The sequence below is a fragment of the Actinia tenebrosa genome, unplaced genomic scaffold (assembly GCF_029948245.1).
Source record: "Actinia tenebrosa isolate PJP-AT-01 unplaced genomic scaffold, QUT_ActTen_1.0 PGA_scaffold16__25_contigs__length_10494907, whole genome shotgun sequence".
In the NCBI taxonomy this organism is placed as follows: domain Eukaryota; kingdom Metazoa; phylum Cnidaria; class Anthozoa; order Actiniaria; family Actiniidae; genus Actinia; species Actinia tenebrosa.
In genome coordinates this window covers 6284661-6303029 of record NW_028292576.1, presented here as the reverse complement: position 1 = coordinate 6303029, position 18369 = coordinate 6284661, and the positions used below count along the sequence as shown (strand labels likewise).

The 18369-nt window shown below is 37.4% G+C and overlaps 3 protein-coding genes across 3 annotated transcripts; 2 read left to right on the top strand and 1 right to left on the bottom strand.

Moving 5' to 3' along the window:
- Positions 1-706: 706 nt before the first annotated feature.
- Positions 707-3756, bottom strand: LOC148910664 (uncharacterized). Its single transcript, XM_089031486.1, has 2 exons — positions 3608-3756; positions 707-1802 (listed from the first exon to the last, which is right to left on the bottom strand). The coding sequence occupies exon 2, from the start codon at positions 1363-1365 to the stop codon at positions 766-768; it is 600 nt and encodes a 199-aa protein (XP_088887612.1). The 5' UTR covers positions 1366-1802; positions 3608-3756; the 3' UTR covers positions 707-765.
- A 3304-nt stretch (positions 3757-7060) lies between these two features.
- On the top strand, positions 7061-12374 carry LOC116305803 (uncharacterized). The gene is made up of 6 exons (XM_031715776.2): positions 7061-7203; positions 7494-7558; positions 8373-8788; positions 8875-8952; positions 9541-9771; positions 10287-12374. The coding sequence occupies exons 2-6, from the start codon at positions 7539-7541 to the stop codon at positions 11780-11782; spliced, it is 2241 nt and encodes a 746-aa protein (XP_031571636.1). The 5' UTR covers positions 7061-7203; positions 7494-7538; the 3' UTR covers positions 11783-12374.
- Positions 12375-14588: 2214 nt separating this feature from the next.
- On the top strand, positions 14589-18339 carry LOC116305806 (NACHT, LRR and PYD domains-containing protein 6-like). The gene is made up of 2 exons (XM_031715778.2): positions 14589-15344; positions 16536-18339. The coding sequence occupies exons 1-2, from the start codon at positions 14747-14749 to the stop codon at positions 17777-17779; spliced, it is 1842 nt and encodes a 613-aa protein (XP_031571638.1). The 5' UTR covers positions 14589-14746; the 3' UTR covers positions 17780-18339.
- Positions 18340-18369: the final 30 nt, after the last annotated feature.

Sequence of the window (18369 nt, the reverse complement as noted above, 5' to 3'; positions counted from 1 at the left end):
AAAAATTTAATGACACTGCTTCAAAAAATTATTTTAGATCTACCAATCATAGAGGTATTTCTGCTCTGAAACAACTCTTTTTAAAGAAAAACAGAATTCACTTCCTTGAAGCAGAAGGCTGTGAGAGAGTTAAAGCCACATATCAATGTAAAAACTGCTCAAAAAGCTGCCATAATATTAAGACTTGCACTGAGAAATGTGCAAACTGTGGCTTTCAAACTTGTTGTGCACATCTTGAGAGAGTAAATAATGTATGGACAAAAAAATGCCTAATTAGCACAATAAAGTTTTTAATAGGTTATTCACTGGGTATAGGGTATTCACTGTGATGATCAACATTCTAACACAACAGTTAATGTGCTAGATATTTAAACATACCTTGTATCAAAAATGATGTTCTGAATCTTCATTAATATAAATCAAAACATCAATGTAGAGCTATATTGCAATCAAAACAACAGTAAAAAATATTGCTTCTTCAGACTATTATATTACTTCTAAAAAAATATGTCATATATTAAGTATAATCTTATACCAAAATTATTAATTATTGGCAAAGAAATGTATTTTTACTTACTCCATTGTTGTTAATTCTTATCTATAATTATGTAATTATGTTTCATCAAATATTTTTTCTCAAGTCATTTCTAGTATTATGAACTAAATGTACTGTAATTGTAACGATTTCCATCACCACGAACAAATGTAAATACAATAAAATTTCTTTCTTCAATCTCAGACTTCACATGTTGATCTCCAATTAACTTATATTCTACTAGGATTAGATTTTGAAAGCCAGTAGCGAACTGTTCCTTTAATTACAAAGGCAAAGTCTCCATTACCATTAAAAATGCGCTCATCCCACTTTTTACCAAGGAAATTGTCAATGAGTCTGTTGGATGGTAGCCTGTAAATAGTCTTTTGTCTTTCTTTAATACCTCTTACTACTGTGGCAAGTCCTCCTTCAAACACATCTGGCTCAACCCTAAGCTCTATGCGTACAGCTGGATCATCCCTTCGACCAGAAAACAATTTTCTCTTGATTTCCCGATATAATTGTTCATGGAATATTTCTTGTCTATCTCCAATTGAATCTGCGGAAGGTATATTCAGCTTTTCATGACGAACAGAGGGAAAGCTTGCTCCATCTCCAAAAGATTTCCACTCGTCATACTTTGTACTATACCCAACATAGTGGATTTTTATTCGCTTCTTTGACTTATCTACCTCAGTTACTACCACGTCATAAAGATTATTGTCTTTCTTTGACGATTTTCTTTGCTTTGAAGCAAAATCCGAGGAAAATTCCTGCATATACCTCACTGGAAATTTTGACTCACGTTTTACACGAGTCGTATCCGCCATTTTGAAAATCCATATATGGGATTGATTCGCATGCGCAGTACATTAAAATGTGTCCGCGTAGGCCTAGGCGCTAAAAAGAGCAAATGTTCATAAATGTATGGAATAAGTTTGATATGCTCATATGCTCTTCTTTTAGCACGTTGTTTTCATGTTGAAGCTTTCGCTGTTCTTCAACCAACGAATCTAATCTCCTTTGCCACTCAAGTTCGCGAGCTCTCCTTGAGTTGCTTGATCGCCTAGCAGTAGACTTACTGCGGTTTGTCTTCTTATCTTTCTCAAATTCCATTGCACAGCCTTCTCTCTTAATTTCTTTATGATATGTTCCCCTGACGAAATCACAAAAGGAAGGAAGGAAATCCGTAAGATGACCTGGAGATTATAGTTGGTACTTCTGACTCCAGTTTCATGTTAGTCCATTTCAGGTCACTCCAGCTGATCTGAGATAAAGAAAATATTACCGAATCAGAATAGAGATAATTTGCAAAACTGAGGTGTCTTTTTAAATATTATCTTGGAATCATGGATTTGCAAGCTACCAAATGATAACGTTGCTAACAAGCGCTTGATAACAATAATGGCATAGCAACAATTAATGAGTTTCATATCTTTATTCCAATGACGGGCATGTTTTTATTTTTCACTGGTCAATTTTCGCTTTATGCCAATTCTTATGAGACCTCCGTTTTGCAGTGACGTCATTTCCACGTCGCTATTTCATATCATCTGGCTTTTCATGGTCCAGTGATTGCACCTCCCTAGTTTTTGTACGCCTGACAATGTCCTTTTACTACCCTTTCAACACGCACACACGCACACACACACAAAGCGTAGAAAAAGAAGAAGAAAGAAAGAAAGAAAGAGAAGAAGAAGAAAGAAAGAAAGAAAAAGAAAGAACAGAAAGAAAGAAAAAGAAGAAAGAATAAGAAAAAGAAATAGAAACAAATAGAAGAATAAAGAAAACAGAAAGCAGAAAAATAAGATAAGAAGACGACTACACGAAAAAGCCTAACGACTGACCATCCATAACTCAGCAACGCTAAGACCTACCGACTCCTCCACCCGACCTCAACTACCCCCACTCCCGAAATCATCAGCCCACTACCATCCATGAAAAGATGTAGCACGTACTGCAGCAATAGGGGTACTGATGAATTATTCCTACCATTCATCAAGAAAGGTGTCCTACTTTTCACGATATCTAACTGTGTGTTTGCAGCCATCTGCGATCTTGGATTTATGAGCAAACTAAAGCTGAAGTATTCGGAATCCTAGACATTCGCAGAGTTCGCCGACCTCTCAGTTATCTCAAACTAGCGTGCGGAATCCCTGCCGGTTTGTTTTACTGTAAGGTATAGATAAACGATTCTCCAAAACACCATAAATCGCCTAGAAATATTGCAAATGACGTGACTGAATCGTTGTTTATCATTTTGCCGCGGGCTCAGAGTCCGAATCCGAGAAAACGTGAAGGAATTGCAAGAATGAATTCGGTCTTATGAATGTTATCCATTATCTACTATGTTAAAATTGTATTATTTCAAACAAATTTCCATATATTTCTACTGCTTTGAAAATGGGTGACAGAATGGCGTGACAGTATTTGACTCGCAATAAATCAAATAAATCAAACATCGATAATACAAATTTACTAGGGTAAGACCTTTTATTATCATATGAGCCGTATCTGCCCGGGTGCGCGCTCTTAAAAAAATCGCTGCGCTCGGTTCGTACGACATCACCTCGAGCCAAATATTTTCCCGTACGGCCCTCCCTTTCAGTCAATAAGTACATATTATTCTATCTGTATAAACAAAATACTCGACAAACGGTTTTGTGGACTGAATTGTTTTGGTTTTAGATTTGTGATGACTTCGGGTGAAAGCCAAGAAATGGCCGTCTGCAAGATGGCGTCTTTTATTTAACCCCTACAAAAATGCTTGGCGAATTTTCCTTTCTTACTCAAATTCGTATTCCCTCATGAAAATAGTAAGACAATTAAATAATTGAACAAAAGAAAGTGTTCAAGTGGTAGTAAATGACGCCATAATGAAAAACAGAGTCCTAGACGCGCAACCGGCAAACCGGGGGCAGCATGCTAGTTAATGTTTAACAAGACACAAAAAATAACAAAACTCATCAATAACAAAATATATGTGCAAGTAGTTGGCTCGCGCAGTTTGTAAGTTAACTCATGTACCCCGTTTGAATTTCTCGGGCTTGTGTAGCAGTGAGTAAGACTAACCTTTTGTCGACGATCCGTTTGCTCCAGGATGAAGAGAGGGCACCGAGAACGCCTTGCAATGTGATCCACAGTAAATACTATATCAAGCTACGCTATATGGTGAAAGTTCAATTATACCAAAGGCTGCGATCACACCGTAAGTTCATTTTAATGTTTGTTTATCCGTCATGCATCACGTTTCAAGTTAAGCTAGTTAACGACTTTTTGACGTTCACATTATTAATGTAGAAAACGAGTTATCGAACAACAAAAGTAATTTACTATGTCAGTTTTGAACTTTTGGCGGGATTTCTGCTTGGATCAACATGGCCGAATCAGTCCGAGCTTTTTTACTTCTGTACGCCCTTTTCATGTTTATTTCAACCAAGCGACTTATAATATCGAGGAAAATGTAAGTAAAACCAAGCGGAAACACTTCGACTGTTCTGGTCAACTCGACACGAGATTTGCTCAGTTAACTGCAACTCGAAACCACCTAGTTGACCTCGCCGATACTGGTTATGACCCACAGCAAAGCAAACAAAAATCTTTCAACGTAAACACCTTTAGCGAGCATTATACGAGCAAAAATACCATGTCCCGACATGGTTTAAAATTTCCACATTTCCGGTAAAGTTCTAGCTAACTAGAAAAACGTGTCCACACTATGGTTATCGTATTTAGCTAGCTAAATGCGATTTTAGCTAGCTAGAAAGTTACAGAATGAACGCGCCCAAAGTGAAGCTAGCGTCGGATTGATATCATTGAGATTCAGAATCATTTCCGGGGGAGGTCAAACAGGTCATTTTACTAAAATCCTCTTTTTCCCCTAACGGTGGCAAAATCACAAACGAATTCCGATTAAACTTTCTACTCTGATTTCTATTTATGATATTCCATGTTCTTCATAGAATACACTACCTATTCTCGACGAATTTACTGGTTTTGCTCTCAGCCTCGGATTAGACTCGGATTACAAGTCACGCGAGCGTTCAAAACATTTAACTGACAATAATGGACTGACGATTTAATTTGTATCAATTAAACATTCAATTTATTACCTTCTAACCTTCATAGTGAAATCGATTTTACTTCTAACTTTCGTATCGGAATCTATTTACATTTCATTATACTGATTTTGCTCTCAGCCTCGGATTGGACTCCTATTACATCTAAGCCTCGGATTGGGATCGTATTACATCTCAGCCTCGGATTGGGATCGTATTACATCTCAGCCGCGGATTGGGATCGTATTACATCTCAGCCTCGGATTGGGATCGTATTGCATCTCAGCCTCGGATTGGGATCGTATTGCATCTCAGCCTCGGATTGGGATCGTATTACATCTCAGCCTCGGTTGGATCGTATTACATCTCAGCCTCGGATTGGGATCGTATTACATCTCAGGCTCGGATTTGGATCGTATTACATATCAGCCTTGGATTGGACTCCTATTACATCCCAGCCTCGGATTGGGATCGCATTACATCCCAGCCTCGGATTGGGATCGTATTTCATCCCAGCCTCGGATTGGACTCCTGCTACATCCCAGATGTAATACGAATTCAATACGTGGCTGAGAGCAAAATCAGTAAGCGTCGAGAATAGGCGGTATATTCTATTGAAAAGCATAGAATATCATGAATATAAATCAGAAAAGAAAGTTTAATCGAAATTTATTCATGATTTTGCCACGTACGTTAAGGGAACAGAGAGGATTTTAATAGAATGACTTGGTTGAACTCCCCCGGAAATGATTCTGAATCTCAACAATTAATCTGAATCCGATGCTGCCAATCCGACGCTAATTTCACTTTGGTTAAAACTATTCACTTGAAATTTAGCGTGCGTGGCGGCGCTTTGGGGAGGGGCTAGGGGGAGGAAGGGGGAAAGACATTGGCTCGTTAGTTGTGATTAGAAACCAATGCCAATTTTTTGAGATGCTCAGTCTCGATAACAAATAATGTTGCGTTACGTGTGTTCCTATACTCCTCTGGCTGCGTAAAAAAATGATATCCTAATTTTTGGAAAACATATTCGGGGTTACGTTAGTTACGTCAAATGTAAGCCGCGTACCTTCGTATCCAGCTAGCCTCCTCCGAAGGTGTCTCTTTGCACTTTTCTCTCTCTTTATTTTCCTATACTTGGCTGCCTGTGTTAGCTGAGAGTTGACCGAGCGGGACTAGAACTTAGTCTTCCTCGTTTTCAGTACTAGATCTCTCTCGAACCAGCAACAAAAACCAACAAAACCCTTAGCGAGTAGCTTCCAGAGGGGGCTTGGTACTGAGTAATATATTCAAAGTGCAAACAATGCTCCACAATAGAATTGATAGTGAGTTATGGGGAAAATGCGAGACCGCAGTAGAGGGATGGCTACGTGATTTTTCAAACTTTAAGGGAGGGAGGGTGGGAAGAAAACACAAATAAACGCCGAAAAAAAACTATGACAGGACGCTCCCTGTCTGTTCATTTAGTCATAAGTCAATGATGTTACCATCCTGATAGAAAACCCCTACTCGTGCGACCGTTGACTTCACAGATTATGCAACTATGCATGTTACGCATGGCTGCACGTTGAATAGTCTTCATAATATGCTATATCCCTTAGGTCTCCTTAGGACTCCAAGTTTGAGGGATTTGCAATTTCCACTATAAAATACACCATGTGTTTCACTTCCTCTTATTGTCGTACGTCCTTCATTTTGACGTGTCCTGCTAGGTTACCAAAGATTGTGTTTTTGATTTTCTAATACTAATAATCTTGATTTTAAAATTCAAAAGTATACATATGATAATATCAGCAAGGTAAAACTTTATATTTTTTACTATTCAAATCAGTGGAAGGTAGTTCATAAAGAGGAAAGAGATGAGCTTAAAACTTTTACTCTTAGTCACACCACGCGTCACTCAAATCCGACTGACAATTAAAAAATCTCGTTGATCTAACAACTCTATAAACATGTTAGTCAAACCACTAGAAACTTATTCAACAATAGAATAAATTATCTATAGAAGTATTAAACCTTTTGAGAGAAAGTCTATGATTTGTCGATTGGAGGGAATTAAAAAATACTTTTTTCTAGAAAGGAAAAACATACGATTGTTCGCTAGAATAATACCTAGATTCTTGAAGATATAGGTTTTTTTTGAACTATATATGCACAATAAATTTTAATTTGGTGTTGTTCTTGGCCTAAAATTTGTCCCAAAGCGACGGTTTTTTAAAATTATTTTCGCCTTTGTTTTTGTTTGTTTTTGTTTTTTTGTTTTTTTGTTTTTTGTTTTGCATTCGCGACTTTTGCTTTGAAATCCAGCGGCGGGAGTCCTGTAGTTTGTACACGGACGGACGCACGGACAGACGTACGGACGGCGACGTAATCAAGACATCGAATTATTTCTTCCACAGGAAGCCCAGACAAAAAGGATCTACTGTATAGCTGATTGGTTCGAGTAATCACATGACAAAGTTGTTTGTCTTTTAAGACAAGCTCGGCAAGCCCCCAGGTCTGTCTGCTTTCTTTTTTTGCGTTTGGAACGTTTCTTCGCCAAGCTGAATCGTTTAAGAGAATTGAGCCAACTATTTCATCATAAGCAGCAGAAACCGTATTAAAAATAAGGTAAGATATCAACGCCAATGAACTTACAGGGCACACATGTAAAAAACTTGCTTGCATGCCAAGCGGAGTGCCTAAAAATATAAATATAAAAAATATAAAAAGAAAGTGTACTCAATCAGTGTCTATCAGCAGAGAAGCCTTAGAACTTTTGATAGCATACGGTTTAGGCGCATCGAAGTCCAATTACTAAACACGTTTCAGTGCTAGGAATTTGAATATTTTAGTTCGCCTCTTTGCTGTTTAGACATGCTCAAAAATTCATATGAATAAAGTCGTCCTGTTTATTTCAGAGTTTCTCTTTGAGCTCACTCGATCGAGCTCGAGACCGAGTAGCCATGGATAGTGATGAAGAAAGGTAAGTTCTTTACCTAGTTTGGTGACTTTAATAGGTAAAAATCGATCTCCCTAGACTAGCTTCAGCTGTCAGTTCAGCAAATAAAAATTATCGGTATCCTAGAGTATAAATCACTGAAATTAATCCTACAAAATTTCGTGAAAGTCAAAAAAAACCATCGAGATCCTTTCATTTTTAATATGTGGCATAACAAAGAAGGGGAATACCCTAATACTAATAAACGATCTGATATGTAAATAGCAGAAAGCAATGACGTCATTGGCGACCTCAGGGTCAAGATTGACTGTCTACGTTGTTTATGTTTTACAGCAAATTTTGATAGGAATTAAAACTAAAGCTAAAATACGAATTAAATTCGCATTGAATGTAATGTAACTGAGCATATATATTTTTTTTCTTGAAAAAAATGAACCTTACGCGATTTTTCAAAATATCAAATCAAGATTGTGATTGTGATTCTTATAGAGATCGAGAAACGGATGATACTATGATAGGGGGAAAGCACTGCTGTGTAATGAAACTTTCGAGCCTTTTATTTGTAAACCAAATAAATATCCACTGAAGGCTAGTCGGCTGGAAGACCAAACGTAATAGAAGTGTAGTTGACCCATCACTCTTCGCTTGTTGCCCTATTGCTTTCCTCTTTGGTTCCCTCAAACGTATTTTGAAATATAAATGTTTGCATGTAAATCTAATCATCTCTCCAAGTCCAAAGTGTTCGGCCAGTCTAGAAAGAGCACGCAGGGCAGTGATTGTTCATTTACTGAATAAAGTGCAATTAAACTTAATAAAACGACTTTTTAAAATTTTCTAGAAATTATTATTGTTTGCTGTTGCTTCTCCTGAGAGTTGGAACCCCCAAGCTGCGTGCCTATTTTATACGCAAATGGGACTCAGCTGGACACAGGCCCTGGATGGACTGCCCACAGGATGGAGCTGATTTGACCCGAATTTGGAAACCTAAGATACTTCCTTATGAAAACACCAAAGTCACCTCTGGTGACACAAAAACTTGGGACTTGTTACTTTTTGTCAACATTCTCTTACCAAATGAGCCCGGAAAAGCTGTGAAGAGAGCTCTTGATAAATTGAAAGATCTGCGAAACAGTCTTTGCCATTCATACGACGCAAAGCTGACGAAACACGACTTCCAAAGCAAGTGGAACGATGCGTGCAATGCGTTGGTCTTTTTTGGAGCGAAGTCAGGAGAGTTCAAAAGTGTTAAAAGAGGTGAGTTGCTGGATACAACATTGCAAGCACTATGGCAATAATATGTACATATTGTTGATTCTGCTATGTCCATCTCTTTCATCAAGATGCAAACCGACCCTTGCAAGAACTCAAACCAGTTGTCGTGAAATGGCTGGCTCATGAATTTGAGCTTGTACACAATGGTAAGTCAAACTTTATGTCGACAAAAGGAAGGGTATAATTTGTCTGTACCAAAATGCAGAAAATTGTTTTCGCATTTATGGTGACTGTTCATTATATTAATGTAAGGAGAGATTGATGGAAATTGGGAATTTTATAATTAATTCAGTTCAGTGCAATGTTAAAAAGACATGGTCCTCCTCCCAGTGCAAACCCCTAACTCTCCTCCCGAAAACACTACTTCTGTAATTCAATATAACACACCACTCGACCCTTGAGTTTTTGATATGACTTTTCAAACTCGTTTTCACTCATGATAATTTATGAAAGAAAGTCTGAATTTCCACGTATTTGTACAAATCTATTTATGTGGAATTTCATAAACAAGCAGGAGTGTTTTATCAGGTTGGGGACCAACCACTATAATTGAAGGCGTGCTGTGCTATGCCGTTGAATACCATAGTTGATTTAATTACTACGCGTCCTCGCCACACACGAGTCTAGACTTCTAAACTGGCAATAGTCTTCCGACAGTCTTACTTTCCATGCGGTTGGTAATACATATAATCAATTAGTACAAACTAAAACACCAACTCCTTTACTGCTTACAGGGCAGCTACAACTTTTGCAAAAACTTGATAAATTGGAAAAAGGTCAGTTTACGTTGCTTGATGCAATAGAGCAAACTACAAAAGCAACAGTTGAGAGGATTTGCGAATTTGAAAAAATTCAGCAAGCGACAGCAGAAGGTACAAATCCCGTGGATTCAGATAATCGTTATCGTTCGACATTAGAACAACCAAGTAAATCCGGAGTAACCAATCAATCAGCGGCATGTGAAGGTTAGTTAATGAAAAGTTTGGTATTACTACCTACTATTTAGGGTCAAAGCAACTAGTAATCGGAAATTAGTTTGCTAATATTCGGAGCCAGACCAAGTTCTCCGGAATTTTTTCGGAATTATACATACAATATGCTTGTTAGCCCGAATTTTCTTCCTTTTTTGGGGGGGGGGGGGGGGGGGGGGGGGGGAATGGGGGAGAGGAGGGTTATATGGTCAGTCTGCCTTCATAATGTATGGCAGGGGGGGGGGGGGGGGGGCAGGTGAAATTAGGGGGGATCGGAAAAAATTTTGCCAGTAAAATTGGGGGGTTTATAAAATGTTTTCAGAGAATTGAGTGGGGGAGGGGGGAATGGGGGGGGGGGGGGGGGGGGGGGGGGGGGGGGAGGCAAGATGTTTAGAAGAAGCTACGAGAGATTACACGTGGGGGATAGTTATTTTTCGGCCATGGCTTATGAACGCAGCCTAAACACCCCGGCTCTATTTTAATAAAATCATTTTCCTTCTTACCCTTAGCCGAGGAGCTAAAGAAATATTTGAAGAGATACTATCGAACAGGAGAAAGGGCTCTTTTACTGCCTTTGCCTTGGATGGAAGGTGATCAGTTCCACATTGAAAACATCTACACATCAACAAAATTGGTGAAAATGAATACGAATCAAGAGTCTTCACTAGAGAATATGTTCTTCAAGGAGGCGACCGATCACAGAAACGCGAGACGCATACTGATAGAGGGTGAAACAGGGATAGGAAAATCCGCCCTTTGCAAGAAGATTGCATATGATTGGAGCATGAATAAAAATCCTCAATTGTTTCCAACTTTTGAGGTTGTCTTGTCCCTCAGATGTCGTGATTTCCACACTGGCAGTAACCTGTGGGACGCTATTGAGAAGCAGAATTTCTCTGATTGTCTTAAAGAAAAGAAGAATGAAATTTTCGAGTACATAGAGAGCAACCAAAGCGATGTGCTGTTGATATTGGATGGTTATGACGAGATTCCAGACAAGAGTGCTGACACTATGAAACAAAGCATTGAACGACTGATGGATGGCCAACTGCTTCCACATTGTTATGTAATCGTGACCTCTCGCCCAGGAAAGAGTTCAGAGATACGAAACCATTTTGATAGGAAGCTGGAAATAAAAGGATTCGAACTGAACGATTCTTTCACGTTCATCAGGCGCTTCTTTGTTTCTGCACCAATAAATGCTAGTCCTTTCATTTCGTTTATCGAAAGGTTTGAAGATGTCAAGGATTTGGTGCGCAGTCCATTAAATACTGCCATTCTTTGCCTTCAAAAGAAAGACAACGAAGAACTAAGTATTCGTAGTCTCAACGAGGAGATAATATTCAGTATTCTCAAACGATACTGTGTTGAAAAGTTGGGACAAAAAGTGAATGATGATGATATACCAGGTGTAAGAGAAAAACTTTACACCCTCGGCAAGATGGCTGTCATTTTGAAGAAAGATGACCGTGGCAATGAGTTTGAAGAAAATGAGTTTCGAAACATAGTTAATCCTGCTGGATGGCCATGTGTTGCTTTCTTCGTTGCGATTCTCAGTGCAATTTGGTCTTGGATTAGGAAAAAATTCCGCAATGAGAGCTTAAGAGAAAAAGTGAGTGCTACTGACTTAATTGGAGAATTTCTTGTTCACAAGAAAACAGTAGGCACGATAAAGACAGTTTCATGTTATACCTTCCTCCATGCGTCCCTCAAAGAACGTCTTGCTACAGACTATGTCAAACAATCTTTTAGAAAGATAGATTTCAGCGAGTGCACGTTTATTTTGGCTTTCAAGAACTGGGCGACCTTCTTGAGAGTAATTTGTCTTATTCGCGACGTGTTAAAAAGTTGCATCGAGGATAAAACTCTAAGTTCGCGGGATATCGTACAATATGTGCTAGCATTTTTGTTGATGGTTATTTATATTGGCTTTATTATATTTACTTACAGAGGCTGGATTAATTCAAGAAGCGAACTCAAAATAACCTATCAAAGAGTAAATTAAAGTTGCTCATAGTTTTGGCTTCATGAGAGAGAAAAGGTTTAGCTCGAACTAAAATACGTCATTATTTTATAACTTTTATAACTGTCAATAGAAGACAGAAGACCAACCCTACTCTATAAAATGGGTTAGAAAACTAGTAATGTAATGACAATCAATGGACTCTTAGTAATTGTTAGATAACTGTCAATAGAAGACAGAAGACTAACCCTACTCTATAAAATGGGTTAGAAAACTAGTAATGTAATGCAATCAATGGACTCTTAGTAATTGTTAGATAACTGTGAATAGAAGATATAAGAAAGAAAACCAACCTTACTAGAGTACTAATTAGTACTATTTCATACAGAATCCTTTGTTTTCTATTGTTTAATTATCACTATTTAGTGCTAAAAATTAGTATTTGTTTCACGGATTTAGTGTTAGCACTCTATATAAATAGGTTGGAAAATTATACAGTAATGTATAATGACCACCAAGTCTTTTTTTAGTGTCTTATTAATTGTTAAAATAATAAAATCATTATTTTAAGGTGCCTTGTGATATAATTCGTAGCTAGCTCGCACAAACGGTGCAGATAAAAAAATGCGAGGAACGAGGCTGTCATTGTGTTAACAGGCCGTTGGCAATTTCGTGTAACATCCTGAGCCTAAATTTACATCATTTAATTTTGTGTACCGATACTTAATTCATAGTTTTTATATCGTAACATTACCAGAAATCAGGGACAAAATGGCGGACAAACTAATTATTCATACTTCTTCTGCCCCTTTAAAAATGGCCGTCTAATAGAGAGATTTGTGTGGAAGGATTATTTCAAACGGCATATCGAATTCACGGAATCAACGGAATCAACGGAATCAACGGAATCAACGGAATCAACGGAATCAACGAAATCTCTTTGAAACATATGGAAGTCAAACATCATTAAAATAAAGACAAATCAAATTAAAAGAAAAAGTTAAGAACTTCGTGCTCGGTCGTCCTCTAAGAAAAAAATTATATAAAACAACTCGATCGGAAACCCTATTATTAATATTATTATGATTTATCTACATAGAATGATTACCCAGGAAACAATGACATGTCAAAAACATAACTTTAGTCCAAATCATAGCTAACCTTGAAAGAATCTGTTCATGGATCCAGCAAAACATTGCACATTTTTCCATCGTTTTATGACAAGTTGGACGCCATTTTGTAAGCACAGGTAGCCCAATTCTTCTTTATGTCTATGGGCTTCTTGTGTTTGAAAATTGGGCTACCTGTGCTTACAAAATGGCGTCCAACTTGTCATAAAACGATGGAAAAATGTGCAATGTTTTGCTGGATCCATGAACAGATTCTTTCAAGGTTAGCTATGATTTGGACTAAAGTTATGTTTTTGACATGTCATTGTTTCCTGGGTAATCATTCTATGTAGATAAATCATAATAATATTAATAATAGGGTTTCCGTTCGAGTTGTTTTATATAATTTTTTTCTTAGAGGACGACCGAGCACGAAGTTCTTAACTTTTTCTTTTAATTTGATTTGTCTTTATTTTAATGATGTTTGACTTCCATTTGTTTCAAAGAGATTTCGTTGATTCCGTTGATTCCGTTGATTCCGTTGATTCCGTTGATTCCGTTGATTCCGTTGATTCCGTTGATTCCGTTGATTCCGTGAATTCGATATGCCGTATTTCAAAACTGGATAAAATTTAATGTACTTATAGTTTTATTTGTCTAGTGTTTTACAAATACTTAGTGGTTCTTCACTAACAACTTGGAGAGAAAAAAATTCCAAAAGTCTATGTTTTCCTTCGGTCAAACAGGTTATAGATTATAAAAGGTTTCTTGTGAATGAATTCCATACATTCCTTGTCATTGCCTTTATGATTCTCCGCAATAAAAATATAAAATTGCTCTGCTGCACAAAGGTCAAAGTCAAAACCTGGTGTTCAGGATCGGTTATTTAGATATCAATGGATTCATTTACCTTCTTGAAAAGCAATTCCTTCTTCTTTCTTTTCGTTTGTAAAGAAAAGAACTCTTGATTTTTACCTCAGCCGCCATTTTTGAACTTAGAAACCAGGCCATATTTGGTGTAAAAAGTGTTGGTATTCCTGTGTTATTAGAGTGAATTTCGCGCCAATATTTAGATTTTTAAAAATAATAACTCTTAAAAAATGTCTGATAGTCTCTCTCTTTATGTGAAACAGTCATATGACTGGAATTAATTGAAGTTCAACTCTGAAACACATAAAAAAAGTCCCTAACCTAGAACTTTTAAATTTTGTTAATCAAGTCTCATTTCCAGACTTCTAGGGTAACCGGACCGAGGACAAGTTTAACCAATCAATCAATATTTATTCATCTTAAATATGTAAAAACGACTCATTACCAAGCAAAAGATAATAGTCATAAATCGGTAATATATACACAACTAATTACGAGAAAAATAGAAGATTTTTTTTTCACCGGATGCAATTACACATAAAAGAGAATAGGTCATCCTACAAACTTAGCAGAAAACAACGTAACAAATCATTAATTAAAATTTATGTAATATTCCTTAAACGTAATAAATTAAAATCTATCAATAATCAGAAGAAGAAGAAGAAGAAGAAGAAGAAGAAGAAGGAGGAGGAGGAGGAGGAGGAGGAGGATTGTTAATGAAAGAGCTTTTAGTACCTTTAGGAAAAGACTTAAAATGCTGTTTTTTCTTTCACATTTACAGTCAGGTAAAGAATTCCAATGAATAGATCCAGCAGATTTAAGGGAACGTATACCATAATTTCATTGATCTTATACCGTAATTTAATTGATCACGTGGTGTCATCACGTGAAAAATTTATTTGGCGTCCACTTTTCGTATTGGGTTTCCACAAGATTCGGGCATTACATGTGCTACGGCTGAAACGTGTTGTACAGAGGTTTTCAAAACGTAATAATCACACAAATCTGAGGTTATTCGGCAAATGAGATGGCTGATGTTGTAGACCCTGCAAAATTACTAATGCTCTCTTCGGGGAAAACTAACTACACGAGGCTTTCAAGACTTCTACTTTGTGGTGGTACGATGATCATGAGAGGAGTGTTAAACTATCGTTTACCTCGTCTACTCGCAAAACCCAAAGTCAAACAAAAGCTCAAACGCATGAGAGGGGAAAAAATATTACACACAGAGTGGAAGAAACTTTATCCTGCTCGAGGACGTTATGGAAAGAGTGAAACATTTGACATATCATTGATGTTCAAACTGTTGAGAGAATTCTCTGGGTTACGAGCGCCTCGTACAGGATGGGACAACCTGCCTGATGACGAGGATCTTACTTCGTCTGCTGATTTAGTAAGGATCAAGTATTATCGAAACAAATTTTCTCATGATAACGGAAGCATGGAAGTAAGTGATGAGGAATTCAAAGACATAGGCACTCGAATCAAGGATGCGTTAGTAAGGATGTTGCTCAACAGCAATTTACCAAAAATTGCTGAATGGAAAAATGCGATGGATGGTCTGCTCAGTGGCTCCAAAACAGAGGAGGATGAAGTGAAACTGAACCAACGAATCAAGGATGGAGGTTAGAATGTCGATATTCTTGAGCTCACTAGTTATTTACCGTAGTCGTGTATGACGCTAGGGCGATCGTGTTCGATAATAATAATGCTCTGTCTTATTTTTTTATTTTCCCTGTTTCCTTCGATTTTAATTTTATCCACATATACTTAGTTCATAAAAATCTAACTATAAAAAGGGCGTTGAAATCAAGATTTCTTTGGCTTTCTTGCGACGGTAAAACCCCAGGTGAATTTTGCTTAGTCTTGTTTAATCAGGTCGCATTATCTCATGGTCTTAATATAGAAAGGTCGGGGAAACCGAAGACGATTGGTCGGCGCCAAATCATTACAATAACAACATTTATAGAATTCTTGGATAAATTGACCTTTAATTTTTCAGTAACAGAACATATATCTGTGCATCGTCCTTGCTCATTAATGACCTAAACAGATATATTCTAAATTAATATTAATATTACTATTATTATTATAATTTAATTTCACCATCAGTTTAGTAGTATTATGTCTGAGCAAAATTTATATTATCATCATCAACCTCAACATCGTCATCATCATCATCATTTATTATTATTAGTAGTAGTAGTAGCAGTATTATTATTGTTTATTATTCATTATTATTATTATTATTATTTTATTATTATTATTATTATTAATTTTTATTATTATCATGAGGCAGTATATTATTATTATTATTATTATTATTATTATTATTATTATTCAGTATTATTATGAATTAATGGAAAAGAATAATTATCATGGAACCTCGTAGTTTTAATTATATCTTTTAAATTTTAGAATTTTGGGTAGAGTATGTCAATTTGGTAGACGTCCTTGACAAGATCCTGCCAGGATGATAATGGAAATAATGACATATTTACTTTCAGTGTGTTTCAAGGTCAAGCTGGGATTCGAATTCAGTGGCGTAATTTTTCATTAGAAGAAAAAAGAGCTTTTAAGTGTCACGTCCGACGAAATACTGAACTTCCAGGCCAAAAAGGGTTCCAAAACGAAAAGCAGACAGGATTTGTTGTCCAAAGTTTTTATTGTTTTAAGCGGAGGTTAAATTAACGAGAGAAAAATTCATTCTACTTCGCCTCATTTTAGAAATTTTGGTGAGCGGTTAGACCTGAAAACACGTCACAACTTAATAACTTTTATTATTTCCTTTTTACTCTGCTTTTTCTTGTTTTCAGGCACGAAGTTAAAGATGTTTTTAAGAAACTACCATAGCAGTGGTGAAAGAAGACTCGTTCTTCCACTTCCTTGGATGGAACCGGAAGGCGAGCGTTTCCATATCAAGAATCTTTACACTCAAGTGAAAATATCCGAAAAAGACACCGATGAATTAGTCGAAATGGAAAGTCTTTTTTCTCCAAGCTCTGGAGGTTTGGCAAAGTGCACTAGGATCCTGATAGAAGGCGAACCAGGAATCGGAAAGTCTTCATTGTGCAAGAAGATAGCTTATGACTGGAGCATGAACGAAGCTTCAGTTTCTCACATCTTTCAGCAATTTGAGCTATTGTTCGTGCTCAAGTGTACTGGTAAACAGCTCCACCATGAAGACATCTGGAGTCTTATTGAGGAAGAGATCCTACCTAAAGAGCTTTGCAGCCAGAAAGAAGAAATGTGGATGTACATCAAGGAACAACAGGAGAAGCTGTTGCTGATAATAGATGGGTTTGATGAGATTTCTACAGCCCATGGCTCCAAGACAAGGAAGGCAGTCCTAGACATCATAAGCGGAAAAATGCTTTCACGGTGTCACTTGATCGTAACCTCGCGTACCGACAAAGAGTCAGAGATTCGCAAACACTTCGACAAGATTCTAAATATAAGGGGATTTCAGTGGAACGAGTCCTGCAATTTTTTCAGGAAGTTCTTCTCGTCATCTCCAGATAAGGCCAGAGATATAATTTCATGGATTCGTAAAAATAATGAAGTCAAGGAATTGGTTGGCAATCCCTTGTATGCAGCCTTCACGAGCCTCATCTTTGAAGAAGAACAGCAAGACAAGCTTGACCTTTTTGGTTTTTTCTACGAAATCGTATTCTGTGTTACAAAACGATATTGTGTTGAGAAACAAGACCAACAAGTGAATGATGATACACTTATGAATAAGTTTCATGACGAGCATTTGATGCTTGGAAAGCTTGCACTCGAAATGAGTAAGGGACAGGTCGATTATCTTGAAGAAGGGGTTCCTTTCTCGCATTTGTCGCAGACCCTCAAAGACCTGGGTTTTCTCAGTCACAGAAAAGTGATAAACAGGATAAGGCCAAAGTCCTGTTTTTGTTTCTCTCATTCCTTAATCAGGAAGTATTTTGCTGCATTTTATGAGAGAGAATCGTCTAGGATTATTAGTAATCGTGACCTGAATGAACGTCCGCGGTTGGGTGGGTGGATGCAGTGGGTCGGTCCAGTGGGTCCAGTTTTTTAAATCATTTTGAGTGCCCGGATTTCCATGTATTTTAATGCTTGCTTTGAAACCCATTCACAAGTGTTCCATCACTTACTTGCTGCTTCTTGTTTCTCGAAACTGTTTCGTTTCGCAACACTTTGTACGCTTTCGTAATAGAAAACTCTGAAGATCAAGCCTCAACTGAAAAATGACATTCCCATTGGATGTCCAGTTATATTATCTGACATTCCTATAAGCCATGGTGGATGGATAGTAGTTAGTGCATGCATATATAGATGGGCCTTTACTACTGGCCAAATCCTGCTGGTAGCGTATTAGATTGGATTACAATTATGCAAGATACCTTACGCACAGGTGACATCCAGATCATGCCTGAGATTCAGGAGTAATCGACTCACACGAAGATTAATGACTATCTCAGCTGTAATCTGCAACTGATATCTACGTCAAAGACAATAAGATGACACATTGCAAGCCAGAACACGAGCCGTCTACACCTAGTGTGATGAAGACGCTTCATTTTCAAGTAACTTCAAATCTAAAACATGTCTTCTTTATATGATGAAATTCTCCCCCCCCCCCCCCCCCCCCCCCCACCCGCTTAAGAG